Source organism: Phascolarctos cinereus, unplaced genomic scaffold, assembly GCF_003287225.1.
Source record: "Phascolarctos cinereus isolate Bilbo 61053 unplaced genomic scaffold, phaCin_HiC Scaffold_2;HRSCAF=192, whole genome shotgun sequence".
NCBI classification, from domain to species: domain Eukaryota; kingdom Metazoa; phylum Chordata; class Mammalia; order Diprotodontia; family Phascolarctidae; genus Phascolarctos; species Phascolarctos cinereus.
The window spans coordinates 797,536-814,034 of record NW_027555625.1 but is presented as its reverse complement, the minus strand read 5'-3'; the positions used below and the strand labels follow the sequence as shown (position 1 = coordinate 814,034).

The window sequence follows — 16,499 nt, the reverse complement described above, 5'->3', positions numbered from 1 at the left end:
CCAAGTCTCAAGGGGACCAGAGCCCAGAATAGAAGCGGCATTGTCTTCACTCCCAAGGGACCACTTCACACTCGCTCCCACCTCCTCCCGCACTGGCCCTCAGGGTGCCGCTCATCCCATGAGCACTTTGGGCCAGGCCCCAAGAGGTGGGACGGCTTTGTCCCTAGGCCCAGCCTGGGAGTCAGAGGATTGGCACCAACGTCTCCCCCCACCCTCACCCCACTGAGCACCAGGATGCAAGCCAGGCCCCACCCTTGAGCATCAGTCACCCTCCCTGGGTGCCAGCTACTCCTCCTCCACCTCCTGCCCCACCCTCTGATAGTTCTAGCAGACCCACCCTCTTTCATGCATGCAAACAGTTTTTATCCGTCCCATTGACTTCTCGGTTCCTGTCCTTGGGGCCCTCCTGGTGAGTGAGAATAGTGGGGGAGGCCTTTTCCCTCCAGCCCCCTCAACCTGACGTCAGCACATTAATGCCACTGGACGTTTGCCTTGCAGCACCCCCCTGCAGACGCCGAGCCCAGAACACGTTGCCAGCCTCCAGCTAACGCCCCAGTGACCGCCTTTTGTTTCAGGATGGCCCGTTGGCCAGTGTCTCCTTTCCACATGGTTGTGTCCTGAGCCTAAGCTCCACATTCCTGTTTCTTGTGGATATATGTGACTTTCCTCTGATGTCATCCCACCATGGCATTATCCACATTTCAGAAGGGGGCAGAGCTGGCCCAACCCCAAGGAGGGCTGGATTGTTTCTTTCTTCTGTCTGACTGGGAGGGGGAACTCTGGTGCTGGGCCTTCTCTCCTCCCCTCCCCATCCCGTCCTTCCACTCTCCCCCCTTTGGCCAACATTTATCCAGCTCCTACTGTGTGGAAGGTTGTGGTTGGCCCTGGGGAAACACAGGCAACAGTGAACTAGTCCTTCAGGGAGATGCATTCATGTGCAAAGATGAGTGGATGCTGGGTAATTTAAGAAGGGAGATAGTATGTACTCTCTCTAAGGTCCCTGTCCTAATAGGAAGGAAGGAAGGAAGGAAGGAAGGAAGGAAGGAAGGAAGGAAGGAAGGAAGGAAGGAAGGAAGGAAAGAAGGAAGGAAGGAAGGAAGGAAGGAAGGAAAAGGAGGTAGGGAGGAAGGAAGGGAAAGAGGGAGGGAGGGAGGAAGGAAGGAAGGAAGGAAGGAAGGAAGGAAGGAAGGAAGGAAGGAAGGAAGGAAGGAAGGAAGGAAGGAAGGAAGGAAGGAAAGGAGAAGGAAGGAAGGAAGGGAAGGAGGGAGGGAGGGAAGGGAGGAAGGAAAGGAAAGCTCTATTAAGTGCTTACCATGTACTAGAAAGGACAGCTGGATCCAGACTGTGGAGGACTCTAAGGGCCAAAGAACGCAGTATTTGATCCTGGAGGCAGTAGTGATCCCTTACAGCACTTTGAGCCCAGGAATGACTTGGTCAGAGCCAGGTCTTAGGAAGATTCAATCTGCAGCTCTGTAGAGGATGCCTTGGAGGAGCAGGAAATTATTAGACCAGCCCAGGTGAGGGGTGACAGGATGATGGAGGCTGGTGGCCCTAGGAGTGGAGAGAAGGTGTTGGATTCAAGAGACATTGTGAAGGTTGGGTCAGCAAGACTGGGCAAAGGCCTGGAGATGAGAAATGAGAGAGAGAAAAAAGAGACGAGGATAACTCCAAGGCTGTGAGATGATGATGCCCACAAGAGAAGAGGAGGCTTTTGGAAGCCAGTGGTCCATGGAGAACATAACCAATTCTGCTTTGGATAGGAGCCCTGGAGCTAAGGGGCTACCAGGACCTCCAGCCAGAACTGCCCTCCTCTCCTTCTGTCTCTTGCCATCTCCCTGGACTTATTCCCTGCTGTCCATCCTCCCCTCCCTTGGCTTCTTTCCCCATGACTCCTCTCCATCTCCCTCCCTCAAAGACCATGTTTCCATAGTCTAGGTAATCTCCCATCTGCCCCTTCCCCTCCAACAGTTCCTGGAACCCTCCTAGAGCTAAGTAAGGGAATGGGGGCTTGATCTGAAGAGCCATAGGGAGCCACTGTCCATTCAAGAGCCAAGCAGTGATCCACTGGGAGTGTTATTTAGCCAGATGAGTCTGGGGAGGCAAGGATGCCAGGTAGAAGTCTCTTTCAGTAGAGCAGATCAGAGGGGTGGGGCAGGGCTGGTGTTGGAGGACACATCACCTCTGCCTTCCAGTACTTCTTGAGAAAACAAAGGGGCTATGCCCAGTGACCTACAGGGTCCTTTCCCACTCTGACAGGCTCTGATTCTAGGGGCCCCTGAAAAAGGAGGTGTAGCCCCAAAGGGCATCTCTAGGGTAATGCTGTGGTTCAGAGGGTGCCTTTGTGAGGAAAGCAGTTGGATAAGGTCAGTGAACCCAGAGCTGTGGCAGATGTAGGTAGTTCCTTCTAGGGGCCCCACCCAACCACCTTTCCTGATGATTGAGTCCCAAGTCTCCTAGGATGACCCTCCCAGAGCTGCTAGTTCCCCTCCACCTCATCCCTGTGCACTTGGGAGTCAGGGACTCTTTTCCCTCCTGAAGGCCTGAGGGGGGCCTGAGGACAGGTTGTAGGGGAGCCCAGCACAGTCAGAGCTCGAGCATCCAGGGAAGGCTTCCTAGGAAGGGAGACTTTGAGCAGATCTGGGGCAAGAGGAGAGAATTTCAGCCAGAGGGAACCGTGTAAATAAATAAAAAGCAGAGATGAGTGTGACCTGGCAAGGGCAGGAAGCAAGATGGCCTGGCTAGAGCAGAGAGTGTGAGTTGGGAGAAGCTGGAGGCTGGACTCCAGAACCCGAGGCTCCTTGAGAAGAGAGGCTGGAGCTAGACCATGGAGCTCAGACTCATCCCTGAAGCTAGAGCTCAGCTCCCATCCCTGGAGCTAGAACATCGAGCTTCGCCCCATCCTGGAGATAGACCATGAAGCTCGACTCCTGTCTCCAGAACTAGAAGATAGAGCTCAGTCCCATCCCTGAAGATAGAGCTTGGCCCCCATCCCTGGATCTAGAACATGGAGCTTGGTCCCATTCTGGAGAAAGACCATGGACCTCAAATCCCATTCCTGGAGCTAGAACATGGAGCTTGGTCCCTCTGGAGATAGACCATGGAGCTTGACCCCCATTCCTGGAGCTAGACCACAGAGATTGGCTCCTGTCACTGGAGCTAGAACATGGAGCTCGTTCCCATCCCTGGAACCAAACCATAGAGCTTGGTCCCATCCTGGAGATAGACCATGGAGCTCAATTCCCATCCCTGGAGCTAGAACATGACTCTCCACCCCTATCCCTGGAGCTAGAGCTTGGGCCTACCCTGGAGGCCAGAATAAGATACTGAAAGGGCAAAGACAGTCCCCAAGACTGAGCTCTGGGCCCCACCATGGAGGCAAAACCTTGCCATGAGATGCATGTCTCAATGAGACCCAGGTTGTGCTTCTTGCTCTTTCTTTGTTTGAAGTCTCCAAGGTTTAAGGTCATCCCCTCATCCCCCAGGATGGGCTTCTCCTCAGTGTGCCAAGGGGGCACTCGGTGCCAGTGAACTGACACAGTGCCCAGTTTATGGGGACACTCTGGCGCTACCTGGGGAGATAGGTCACTGTGGATGTCTGTTGGCACTGATGCTTGTCTGCACCAGAACCCAGAACCCAAGTCAGAATTCTGAACACTTCTGAGCACCATAAGGGACATGGTGGAAGAAGGTGGTCAGCAGCTGGGACCTAGTGAACCAGCCCCATGAAAGAGGCTGGGAGGCCTGAGCAACAGGCTCTGAACTCTTCTAGACAAGGCTGTCTGAGGTTGCTGGAGAAGGCTGGGCTCCCTAAAGCCAGACCCCAAGCTGGGGATCCCATCTGCAAGAGCCCTGCCAGGCAGGTGAGGCACCAAGCTCTGGTCAGGGTTCAGGAAGCCCCCTCCCCCCCACCAGGGAGGCCAGGCAGATGAGGCACTAAGCTGCTGGTCAGAGTTCAGGAAGCCCCCTCCCCCCCACCAGGGAGGCCAGGCAGGGCAGCTCAGAGGTGAGGGCTTGCTGCTTAGCTTTCTGCTGGAAGCATTGGGGGCCAGAGGCATGGGGTCTTCCTTGTAGCCTCAGAGAAGCTGCTTCCAGGGTCTCAAGGGGGCTCCCTCTCCTCTGCTCTGGGGCTCATTTGGGCTCCTGGACCCAAGGGACAGAATGACCAGGAAAGAGGACCAGAGGCTCCCAAGGAGGCAGGTGGGAACTGGGGGTTGGCAAGAGAAGGAGGCTGGCACAGAGATCCAGGGAAGGGGAGACTCCGAGCCCTGGAGGCTTGACCGAATGGAGGCAGCTCTGCCCCTGAGGGTGGCCAGTGAGGTCAGTAAACAGGCGCAATGACCCCAGCACCCCAGGAGAAAGTGTGGCTCCAGCCTCTTCAGTGTGAGAAGCATGGGATGGATCTAGGCCCACCAAGGGGAAAGGCCAGGGCAGCCAAAGGGCCCCTGAGCCCAGCCTGGGTGAACCAGGCTGCCTTCTCTGGTCACCGCTGGAGGAGTGGCTAGGAGCCCCAGGCCCCACTCAGAGATGACCGAGAAGCCAGGGGCTGGGAAAGCCGCAGCGTCCTTTGTACAGGAGGGCCACGACGTGCTCCACTTGGCAGATGGCCCCTTAGAGAGGACAGGAGTGGAGAGGTTTGGGGCCCTGGTAAGGCCTCCCAGGCAGAAGCAGGGGGTCCCCTAGTCGAGTCTAGAGTGATGCTCAGCCGCCTGCATCCGTGAAGAAGGAGGGGGGATTCCATGGCCATCAGACGCCTTGGTGCTGAAGGGGCACGTACACGTGTCAGCATGCATATGCAGACGTGTATGTGCAGACGTGTATGTGCCACGGCCATCTGAAGAGCCGACCACCCAAGCCCAGAGAGGGGGTGTTCATTTTAAAAAGAAGTTACATTTTTTGCTGAACTCTAATTATGCCATTTAATTAAACATGTAAATTGATTTCACATGATCTTTAAATAGCCCACACAATGAACTCAGTCTTTCCCCAAACAAAAAACGTCTTTTCATAACTTGGCAGTTTCTGAAAGCAGTCAAGGAATCACAAGAGCATTGAATGGCAGAACCAGAGGAACTTCCAAGAATGCTGAGCTGAAGCCCTGCCCACCCCCTCTTGGTGGGCGGGGATTTGGTGGGCATTCACCACCATGCTAACTCCCTTGGGAGACCTAATTGTGGGTGCAGCAGAGGCGATCATGGAGGATGTCCCAAGTGAAACCAAGCACCCTGCCTTTACAGGTGAGGAAACTGAGGCCCCAAGTTCTGCTCAGGCTTCCCCTTACAAGGGTCTACCTCCTTCGTGGGTCTCTGGCCCAGAGCCCGGCCTGGAGTTGGGTCACGCCCTCCACTGACCCTCTTGGCTCTGGATTGAGAGAGAGACAGAGAGAAGTCCTATCCCATGTCATGGGGAGTGGCTTGCGCCCTCGGGAAGGCCCATCGCAAAGCTCATTTGAACTCATTGCACATGGAAGCATCAGACTTGGGAGCCAGTGGGAGAGTCGGGCCCACACCTAGCCAGCTGCTCGCACAGGGTGAGCGGTCCCTACTGTATGCAATCTCAGCTCTACCACCAGTGCCCTGAGAGACGCCGTGTGCTGTCTGCCTCCCTGGAGCCTCTGAGCAGTGCTGCAGAGACCCCCACACGATGAGGGGATGCCAGGGCACGCGGAGGAAAGGAGTCCTCTGTCACCTGGAGTGATGCGGAACCCAGAGGCCCTGATCATGCACTGTCCCCTTGCCCTGAGGCTCGCCCCACTCCAAAGAGGCCCCTTCACAAACTGAGGCCCCACCAGCATCTCCAGCAGGTGCCCCAGCTAAGCAGGATGGTAGGAGCCAACAGCCCAGGATCTGGACAGGGCCATTAGCACAGTTTGGTGAAAGCCACATGATGCCTGTGTGGCAGTGATCCCACTTTTAGGTCACTCACTGCCCTCTCCCATGGTCACCTGCCCCCCCCCGCCACTGCGGGCTGCCTCCACACAGCTGACCTCTGCATGCCCACATGTGCTTCCTCTGCCTAAGGATAGCCTCTAGTGACCGGGCACTCACTACCTCCGTGGCTGGACAGCTCTTTCTTGTTCTGAAGCTTTCTGCTGCCTGGAATCTGCCTCATTGCTCTGCACTCCACCTGCCTGGTCCAAGCAGACATGGGGCCCTTCGTGGCCCTGAGGTCTTCCCCAGGCCCATCCCTCACCCTGCCCCCATGGGGTTCCCTCTCCTGGACACTCGCTAGGCTATTCCCTAACATGAGGTGCTCCACATACGTGTGGCCTGACCAGTCCTGGACATGCGCTTGGAACATGTGCTTTGGACAGCTTCACCTCCCCTGGAGTCACTGATAAAACTACTACCCAAAACAAGCCGCAGATGAGCCCGGATGACCCCCGTGGCTCTCCCTGGAGACCCCCGTCCAGACTGACATCAGTCCCTCTGCCGTGACTCAATGGATCTGCTCCGTTAGCCATTTCTGAGTCAGGCTCGCAGTGCCACCATCCAGCCCGCCTCTCTAAAAGAGAAGTCCAGAAGTGCCTTAAGGGGGCTCTGGCCAAGTCTCAGTTTCCTCATGTGTAGAATGAGGAGCTGAAATGGCTCTAAACCCTATCTATGACCCTTCCTTAACCCAGGAATTACGTCTATGGAAGGACCCTGGAAAAGAAACCCTCTAAAAAAGCCACTGAGGTCAGTATGACTTGACCAATGGTAATGTTAACCTGTTCCAGGCAATATAGCAATAATAATGATTATGGCTGTTTACACAGCACACTAAAGTGTGCCAGGTGCTCTCCAAATATCTCAACAATCCTGGAAAGTGGGTACAAATTTTGTCTCCATTTTACAGATGAGGAAACTGAGGCAGAGGTTATGTGATTTGCCCAAGGTCACACAGCAAGGATGGGTCTGAGGCTAGATTTGAACTCGCATCTTCCTGACTCAAGGCTTGAAGCTTAGCTGGCTCTCTGTGCTCACTGCTTCCTTTTCAAGAGGTTCACTAACCATCCCTTTAATTTTTTAATTTAATTTTTAATTTCTAGATTTTTTTCATGGAAATCAATGCAGTCTCACTTTAGTTCTTTCCTGTTTTTTGAAAATGGAGTCATCTGTCCTTTCCCCTCCCTGGGCACCTCTCCTGCTCACCACCGTCTTTCCTGTAGTCATCCGGGAAGAGAAGCAGGAGGCCAAGGAGAGGATAGGGCCCCAGGCTCCCACCCCATCTCTGGCACTCAGGCCACCTCCCTGGGCCTCTGTGCCCCTCTCAGGGCCGGCCAGCTCTAGATGTGTGGGGCTGCGACCCTCGGGCTGAGGTCCACCTGAGTCCACTGAGGGCACTTGGGTACTTTCCTGCCTTTGTTTACCTTGGGTCTCCTAGGGCCTCTGAGCAGAAATTAAGGTTAGAGGGAACAAGTCTGGGACATGAACAGAGTGAGTCATTTTGTGAGGTGGTGAGTTTCTCGGTTCTAAACCTGCTCCGTCGATTCCTTTCATCTTTGGGGTTCTGTGACTGTAACTCATTGGTTCCCAGGGTGATAGAGAGCCTTTGGGCAAAGCACCATAGACTCACAGTGTGACTAGTGCACATGGCTGGGGAGGGTCAACACAAGGAAGCCAGTGAAGCCCTGGGATGTGGAGAGGCCAGGAAGGAGGCAAGTGGGAACAGGGTGGGGGGGATGCACTATCAGCCCCATGCCCAGAGATCTAAGAGGGAACCTCCAATCCTTCCTCCTTCTCAGGCTGTAGCAGCTATGTCAGAGGCAGAGAAAACCTAGGGAGGCTTGAGACAGGAGCTGGGGACAGAGGCCCCTCACCCCAGTCACTGGTTTTTGCTGCAGAATGATGCAGACTCTGAACTCTGGCCCAGCCAATGGCCTGGCCTCCACAGCTCCCAAGGAACCACCGTTATGGTGGAACTTCAGGCAGCGTGGCATGGCTGAGGTGTCTCTGGCCTCCCTCACCTAGAATCATGGTGCATCAGAGCTGGAAAAGACCTGAAAACATCGAGTGAAACCCCTCACACTTTCCAGGAAAGGAGCCGATGCCCGGGGAAGGAAGGGCAGGCGAGGATCCTCCCAGTGATCCCGCAGCCAGTCCCTGGCTGACACCCGGGCCAGGACCCCACCTACCCTAGGGGCCTTCCCCGACAGCCAGCGTGGCCACAGGGGTCCCCTGGTCTGCAGACAGGGCTAGACAGGGCAGTCGGGCAGAGTGAAAGCCAGTGAGACTGCAGCCTGGCCCGGGACTGGGGGGGGGGTCTAGGGTCAAATCTGGACCCCGCTTTTTCCCAGCCGTGTGGCTAGCCCAGTCCCTGCCCCTGCCTAGGCCTCGGTTTTCTCACCCTACCAAGAGGGCAGAGAATGCGGTCTGGCCTGCCTGGCCATCTGCCAGGCTCACCCTGATGGCTTCTGGGGGGAGGAGGGGGTACTGAAGACTCAGCGGTCTCCTAACCCAGCTCATCTTTGCTTCCTCCTCCTGCCTGCACGTCACCGACTTCACCGGTTCGGTTGGGACTGGGGTTTTCTTTTTGTCTCTGTCTTTTAGGTCCTCTCTAGGGTTGGTGCTGGTGCCTGCTAGGGCCCCACTGGTGGCATGCCCTCTGTCCCGCTGTCTGTCCCTCGAACCCTGACAGACTTCCCTTCCCCCCATCCCCACGTGCCCCCTCTCCCAGCATCCCCCTCAGGTTCACCAGCACGAGCTCACACACAGGCCCAGGCGCTGCCCCGAGCCCCCAGACGAGGCCCCGCAGGATGGATGGCTGCTGGCTGCCTGTGGCGGAGGGAGAGGGTCGCTCCCCCTGCCCCTCCTGGCTCTAACCATTCTGTCCGTCTATCTCGTCTCGTCTTCCGTTTCCAAGCAATATCATGAAGGGCTTCCTTTGCTGTGCCCGACAGGGAACAATATGTTTGGGGGCCAGGCCGGGGAGTGGGGGCCAGGCCGGGGGAGGGGGGCCCCCCCCGGGGCCTCTTCCGCTTCCCACCGCCTCCCGTCTGCGTCCGCGGCAGGCAGGCGCAGGGAGGGGACGCTGCCCCACCAGAGGCTTCCTGCCCGCCCTGGTGGCGGTCCCCAAAGCCTATTGTTTCCCTGGGGAGTCAAGCTGTCCCTCATCTCCATCCGTGTGACTCATCCTTTTTGGTTCGCCCCCTTTTTTGCATGAAAGGCAGCCTGGCGCCCAGCAGGGCTTTCTGTTGCCCCTCGGGCTCCCTCCGGGTCACGCTCTTCTCTTACAGATGCGGAGCTAGGTCCCTGGGGTCAGGTGTGCCATGCTTTCTGATCCCCCCAAGAGAAGCACGTGACTGAGGCTGGAAGGGAAGGAAGCCAGGCCTCACCCTGCTGGGGAGCAGGGGGCCCGGCGGGGCCGGGGGCTGAGAATGCTCTGGTCTGCTGTGCCTAGGTCTCCCCGGGAACGCGACAGCCGCGACAAGTTGGAGCTCAACCTGCCTGACCTCCGTGCAGATGTCCTGGAGCTGCTCCTGGAGTTCGTCTACACGGGCTCGCTGACCATCGATGCGGCCAATGCTAAGACGCTGCTGGAGGCCGCCAGCAAGTTTCAGTTCCACACTTTCTGCAAAGTCTGCGTGTCCTTCCTTGGTGAGCTGCGCACACAGCCACCTGGGGAGGCGGAGCTTTGAGGCACCCCAGATGCTTCCCCGAACCCCAAAGAGAAAAGGCTTGACGCAGTGACCCGGTTGTGTCCCCACCATGGACCAAATTATTACCCTAACCCAGCCACAGGCTGACCCCCAACCCAACTACAGACTGACCACTGTGCCTGGCACATCAGAGTTGTTTAATTAATGTTTATTGAATTGACTTGAACTGACCTCCTCACTCCTAGCCCAGCCACAGACTGACCCCTAATCCCTAAACCAGCTACACTGACCTCTCCTGACCCCCAACCTAGCCATAGATTGACACCAGCCACAGACTATCTGACCCTTGACCCAAACACAGACCAACCCCCACTCCTGACTCAGCCACAAACTGATACCTTGACCGTGTCTCCTGGTTCTTTCAAAGCCAACCCCAGGGCCAGCAGGGCTAGGCACTGAGGCAGCCAGTTTTCCAGAGCCACTCCAACTCTGCCCCTTCTCCACCAAGAGGGTGGAGCCTGAGCTAGAGAAGGTCTCTGGTCAGTGTGGAGGCAGGGAGGGGGAGGCTGCTACCAAGTCAGTGGAGTGACCAGGTCCTGCTCCACCCTGCAGAGAAGCAACTGACCCCTGGGAACTGCCTGGGAGTGCTGGCCATGGCCGAGGCCATGCAGTGCAGCGAGCTGTACCACATGGCGAAGGCCTTCGCGCTGCAGATCTTCCCTGAGGTGGCAACCCAGGAGGAGATTCTGAATATCTCCAAGGATGACTTCATCGCCTATGTGTCCAATGACAGCCTCAACACCAAGGCAGAAGAGCTTGTGTATGAGACTGTGATGAAGTGGATCAAGAAGGACCCAGCATCCAGAGCGCAGGTGAGGCCACACGAGGGAGTGAGAGGGAGGAGGTGCGGCAGGCAGCATCCAGGTGCCAACCGTGCAGCCTGGGCGGGGAGGGCATGAGAAGGGGGTAGAAGTGGGAACAAGAGCACCAGGGCCACCAGCTGGAGCCTGAGGGCTGGGCAGCAGCACACCCTCACCTTGGGCACCCCATCTGAGCCAGCTCTGATGGCAGAGGCTGATAAAAGGACACCCCAGAAGACATGCCACTGCAGGCAGAGGGGCCAGACTAGATGACCTTCATGGTGCTGCTGACACTCATCCCTGGGCAACGCACTTTGACCATGACCCAGATCTTGGTCACTGAATCACAGAATCCCAGAATCACCAGAGCTCTCCAAGTACAACCTGCAGCAGAAAGGGGATTGCTTCTACAGCACCACCCCCCCAAGCTGGGGCTCATCCCACCTCCTCTCCAACCCTCAGGGAGACAGTACAGGTGTACTTTCTCCCCCACTGTTCCTGGCTCTGCTTCCTGGGGCCAAAGACAACAGCCATTCCAGTTCTTGGATACTAGCTCAGTGTCCCGCCCCCGAGTCTTCTTTTCTCCAGCCGAAACATCCCTGACTCATGCCATGGACTCCAAGACCTTTCCCATGCTGGCTGCCCTTCCCTGAGTGCTCTCCTGCTTCTCTGTACCCTTCTTAATCTCAGACCCAGAACTGAGCAGGGTCCTCCTGGGGTGGTCTGACCAGGAGGGCAAGGGGCTTCTCTATTCCTCGATGCCAGATTTGCTTTTTTGTTGACTCTATGGGGCTTGAGGTCCATGGAATACTGGGGGGTAAGGTTGTCCCCAAACTCAGGGATTGGGGGGAGAGGAAGCCTGTGGACCAGGAAATGAGCTCAGAGAATGGAGGGACAATGATCAAAGGCAGGTGGAGCATTGGACCTGGAAGCAGGAAGGCTTGGGGTCCAACCAGCCTTAGACACTTACTGTGTGACCTTGCTCAAGTCACTTAACTTCATTTTTCCTTACCTGTAAAAAGGGGACGATAATAGCCTCTACATGCCAGGGTTATTGTGAGGATCAGATGAAATATTTATACAGTGCTTACAGTATAGTGAGTACCTAGCACGTAGTAAGCACTATATAAACGCTAACTATCATCATGATTGGGATGATGTCAGGGTGCCCACTCTTTGCTTAGAAATATCCACTCTCTTTACCTACCTTCTTTTTTAAAAAATCAAGGCCGCATTCGACCTTCTCCAGGCCTGTGATAGTTCCTCCACTCTCCACCATCTTTCCAGCATCACTGACAGTGGCTCATCAGTCACATCCACCAATCCTTGTAATAACCTAGGATGGAGTTTGCCTGGGCCTGGTGACTGGCCCTTCTGGAGGCTCCCTTCATGGTGGTTCAATTCTCTGGCATGAGCAGTTCATTGCTGACTTGGAGGGAAAGCTGAAACAATACACATTGGCAACAGTGGAGCAGAAAAGGAGCGGGCAGCTTTCAGAGATTTGGGGTACAGCACTGCATTGGCTCATCTGGGTCAGAACACTTGCAAACCTCAAGAGCAGTCTGACAAAAGTGATGGGGAAATTCAGAAGCTGCTAAGTGAAAAACGAGAACTCCACAGGGTTTACCAGCAGGATAGTTTATCCATCTCTGAAAGGGCAGCATTTAACTTCATTGAAAGTAAAGTACAAGTGACGCTTAGAGAGATGCAGGATCCTTGGTTCAGTAAGAAGGCAGATGGAATTCAGTTTTATGCTGATGGTAACAACCCAAAGCACTTTTATGATGCCCTGAAGGCCATTTCTGGACCAAAGACCTTTGGTGGTGCATCTCAATCACTCAGTGCTGATGGAGCCACATTGATTAGTGATAAGGACATGATTCTGGAGAGATGGGCTGAAAACTTCCATTGTGTTCTCAACAGACCATCACCAATCAATGCTGAAGCCATTGACCATTTACCTCAGGTTGAAGTCAATCCCTCCCTAGCTGAGGTTCCAAGTGAAGAAGAGGTTTTGAATTCCATTAGGCTCCTTTCATGTGGCAAAGCACCTGGTACTGATTCTGTTCTAGCTGAGATTTACAAGGCAGGGGTCCCCTGCTCATACAAAAGCTGACTGAAATCTTACAGGCCACATGCAAGAAAGGTTATCCCCCAGGAGTTCAAGGACACCTCTACTGTCCATCTCTATAAAGGTCAAGGAAATAGATTGTCCTGTGGCAATCATGAGAGTCTTTTAGTCATTGCTGGCAAGATTCTTGTGAGTGATCCTTCACCTGCAAGATGATTATGCACCTGAGAGCCAGTGTGGCTTCAGAAAGGGCCAAAGAATGGCCAATGTGGTGTTTGCTGCCTGACCACTCCAGAAGAAATGCCAGGAACAAGAAAGGGTCTGCGCACTACATTCATTGCTCTGACCTTTGGCCTTTGATACTGTCAGTCATGAGGACGCATGGAAGATCACGGCAGAATCTGGTTGCTCAGAGAAGTTCATCAGCAATGGACGCCACCATACTTGCCCGGGTTCTGGATAATGGACGATGCTCTTGCACTTTCCCAGTCACCAGTGGAATGAAGCAGGGCTGTGCGCTTGCTCCCATGTTTTTTAGCGTGATGTTTTCAGCAATGTTGTCAGATGCCTTCAGCAAGAACAGAAAGGATGTCAAGGTCAGCTACCACACTAATAAGAAATCATTTAACTTGAACAAGCTACAAGCCAAGACCAAAGTGGAGGGAAAGTTGGTATATGACTTTTTGTTTTCAGATAATTGTGCACTCAGTGAAGCCTCCAAGACTGAGATGCAACAACAGCACAGATTGACTCTCTACTGCTCATGCTGATTTTGGCCTAACAACACCAAGAAAATGGGGGTTCTCCACCAGTCAGCACCACACCATCCACACCTTGATGCCATTTTCATCCTTTCTCAAGCTGCCAAGCATTCAAACTCTACTGCAGAAAGTGCATCTCCAGTGGGCTGGCCACATTGTTCAAATGCCAAATGTACACTTGCCTAAAAGACTGTTTTATGGAGAACTCACACAAGGCAAGCGCTCCCATGGTGGTCAGAAGAAGTGGTGCAAGGACACTCTCAAGGTCATTCTGAATAACTGTGGAGTCAATTCTGTGACATGGGAGATGCGGGCACAGCACTTTCCAGCAAGGCACACCCTCATCCAAGCTGCTGTGCTCCGTGAGCAAAGCAGAATTGCAGCAGCTCAAAAGAAACATGAGATGCACAAATTTAGAGAATCCACTCCAAATACCCATATGGACTCTTTGTGCCCCACCTGTGGTAGAGCCTTTTGAGCTTGTATTGGAGTCTGGTCAGCCATAGTCAGACACACTGTACATTGACCTGAACCCTGTTAATGTTGTTTTGGTTCTCTTTGAGCATGAAGGACAAACAACATTTTGATTCTCTGTTGACCCATCTTGTTCTGCCTGTCCTAGTCTGAAGAGTATGTACCCTGCTAGAGAAAAAGGAAGCAAAACCACAACTGAGTCATTCTGCTTGCTCACCCTCCTGTGCACCCTGAGCAGTGGTCTTCTTGTTTTCAACCTTCCCCTTGACCCCCATGTTGTCTATAGCCTCCTCCCATGGTGGCCCATTCTGAGTGCTGCTAGTCCTGGCAGGGTTCTTCTAACACTCTGCCCTGCTTTCATATTCTTCCTACCTGCCTTGCTTCCATCTCACGAATATGACCATGTAGATTATGAGGTTTCTGACAAGTTCCCTGCATGTCTCCTTTGGACTTCATAGACCGCTTCCCTTGATTCTTCTTCCTTGGATTTAGTTGTGATCATGTTGTCCCTCTGGAGCTAAAGCTGTAGCCTGAGCCCAGGCATTCCTACCTCTCTCTGAACTTCCTGGAACCAGCTCTTCCAGGTGTAGGGTGAGTGTCAGGCTGTCTGGCCTTTCCTTCCTCTCCTACCACCACCAAGAAGGAGTGGCCCTTTCCTCCTCCACTAGCAGCCCCTCTCTCTGCTTCTGCCCTCTTCTGAAAGATGACATGACCAGAAAAACAAGGCAGGGATGTGTCAGCTGTTCTGCTTGAAAGAGCATGCAACAGAGAAAGAGACAGATCAGAGATTTGGAGAGTTAAGTCTCCCCCCATCCCAACTCTGTCCTGTGCCACCTTGGAGGTCTTCATCAGGAATCCATCACCCATGGCCTCTGACTGGCCAAGTGGCCTGGAGGCTGCTCCAGCTACACGGCTTCCCACCTGTTTTCTTACCTAGCCTTTCTGATGGCAATTATCAGGAGTAATCATAACCAAGAGCAGCTCCCACAAAGCCCTTTAGGGTCCACACTGCCCTTTCCTCACACTGGACATGTTCTTTTGGGAACATTGCCTGACTATGTGATATGTGACCCTCCATGACAAGGTTGTAGGGCTCATCCTCTTCCATGAGAAAGACAGCTGTGAAGAGAACTCTGGCTCTGAAGACAGAGAACCAGGGTTCAAAGCTTAGATGCAGTGCTCACTACCTGAGCCACTTACCCTGAGGAACTCAGTTTCCTCATCTGTAAAATAGAGAGGTCAGGACTTGATGACATTTGGAGTCCTATCAGATCCATCTATGATCTCATTAAGATCCACAGTTCCAATCCTTTGCCTCATTTGCCCAAAGGCTCTGACACCATGAAGGGGCCTCTAACTGTTCAGTGGATGAGTCTCAGATGCATCTGTGATGGTTGAACTATGTGGGTGGCCACAACTGAGGGCTGTGGAGAAGGGGGTCCTATGTAGTAGTAGATAGATGCTTAACTAGAGGGCCATCCACCCTATCCCTGCCAAGTCCTTTCCCTTCATCCATATCATTAGGATGGGTCCCTGGTGAGGCTGCAGGCTAAACCTGCCAGACCTTATCTAGTGATCACCTAATTTCCACGGGTGGCTACCAAAGCCAACCCAAAGCTGGCACCATTATCATCACAACAACAAGCATTTATTAAGCACCTACTGTGTACCTGGCACTGTGCTAGGGGCAGGGGATATCAAGAAAGGCCAAAAACAGTCTCTGCTCTCAAGGAGCTCATGAGACAATATGCAGACAACTTTGTATGTGCAAGACAGAGAGTGATGAAGATGAAGCTCAGAAAGAAGGCACTAGTGGGAGCAGGGGAAGGGAGAACTGGCAAAGGTCTCTTATAAAAGCTGAGACTCAAAGGGAACCTAGAAAACCAAGGGGTAGAGTTGAGGAGGGAGGGCATTCCAGGAATGGGAGACAGCCTAGTGTAAAGGCATGGAGTCAGGAGATGGAGGGTGTTGTTCATGGAACAGCCAGGAGGCCAGGGTCACTTCATGGAAGAGTAAGAGGATGGGGAGTGAGGTGTGAGAAGATTGGAGAGGTAGGAGTGGTCTAGGCTTTGAATGACAAAGCATTTTATATTTGCTCCTCGAGGTGACAGAGAGCCACTGGAGTTTATTGAGTAGGAGATGACATGGTCAGACCTGCACTTTAGGAAAATCACTTTGGTGGCAGGATGGAGAATGGACTGCAGTGTGGAAAGGCTAGAGGAAGGCCAATCCAGCCCCCAGCAGCTACTGGAATAGTTCAGGTGTGAGGGGATGAGGATCTGTACCAGGATGGGGGCAGAGTCAGAGGAGAGGAGGGGGCATGTCCAAGAGATGCCAAAGAGGTGAAATCAACAAGAGATGCTGCAGAGGTGAAATCGACAAGAGATGCTGCAGAGGTGAAATGACAGGCCTTGGCACCATATCGGATCTAGGAGTGAGAAAGTGAAGAGTCCACGATGATTCCGAGGTTGAGAGCCTGAGGGGCTAGGAGCAGGGCTGTTGTCCTCTACATTAATAGGGAAGGTGAGGGGTGGGGAAGGTTGAGGAAAAGATCATGAGTTCTGTTTTGGACACACTGCCTTTAAAATGACCATTGGACGTCCGGTTGGAGATGCCTTCAGCATTTAATGCCCTTCAAACCTGGCCCCTTCCTACCTTCCCAGTCTTCTTACACATTATTCTTTTCCATTTGTCTGTGGTCTGGCCATATTGGCTTTCTTGTCATTCCATCTCCCACCGAGGTCTTTGCACAGGCT

At 53.8% G+C, this 16,499-nt stretch overlaps 1 protein-coding gene across 1 annotated transcript in view; it reads left to right on the top strand.

Annotated features, from left to right (window-relative positions):
* KLHL29 (kelch like family member 29) overlaps positions 1-16,499 on the top strand; it is a 196,921-nt gene that overhangs the window by 167,623 nt on the left and 12,799 nt on the right. The window contains 2 exon segments of the mRNA XM_078149215.1: positions 9,379-9,575; positions 10,190-10,449. Of these exon segments, the coding sequence (XP_078005341.1) occupies positions 9,379-9,575; positions 10,190-10,449 (457 nt within the window).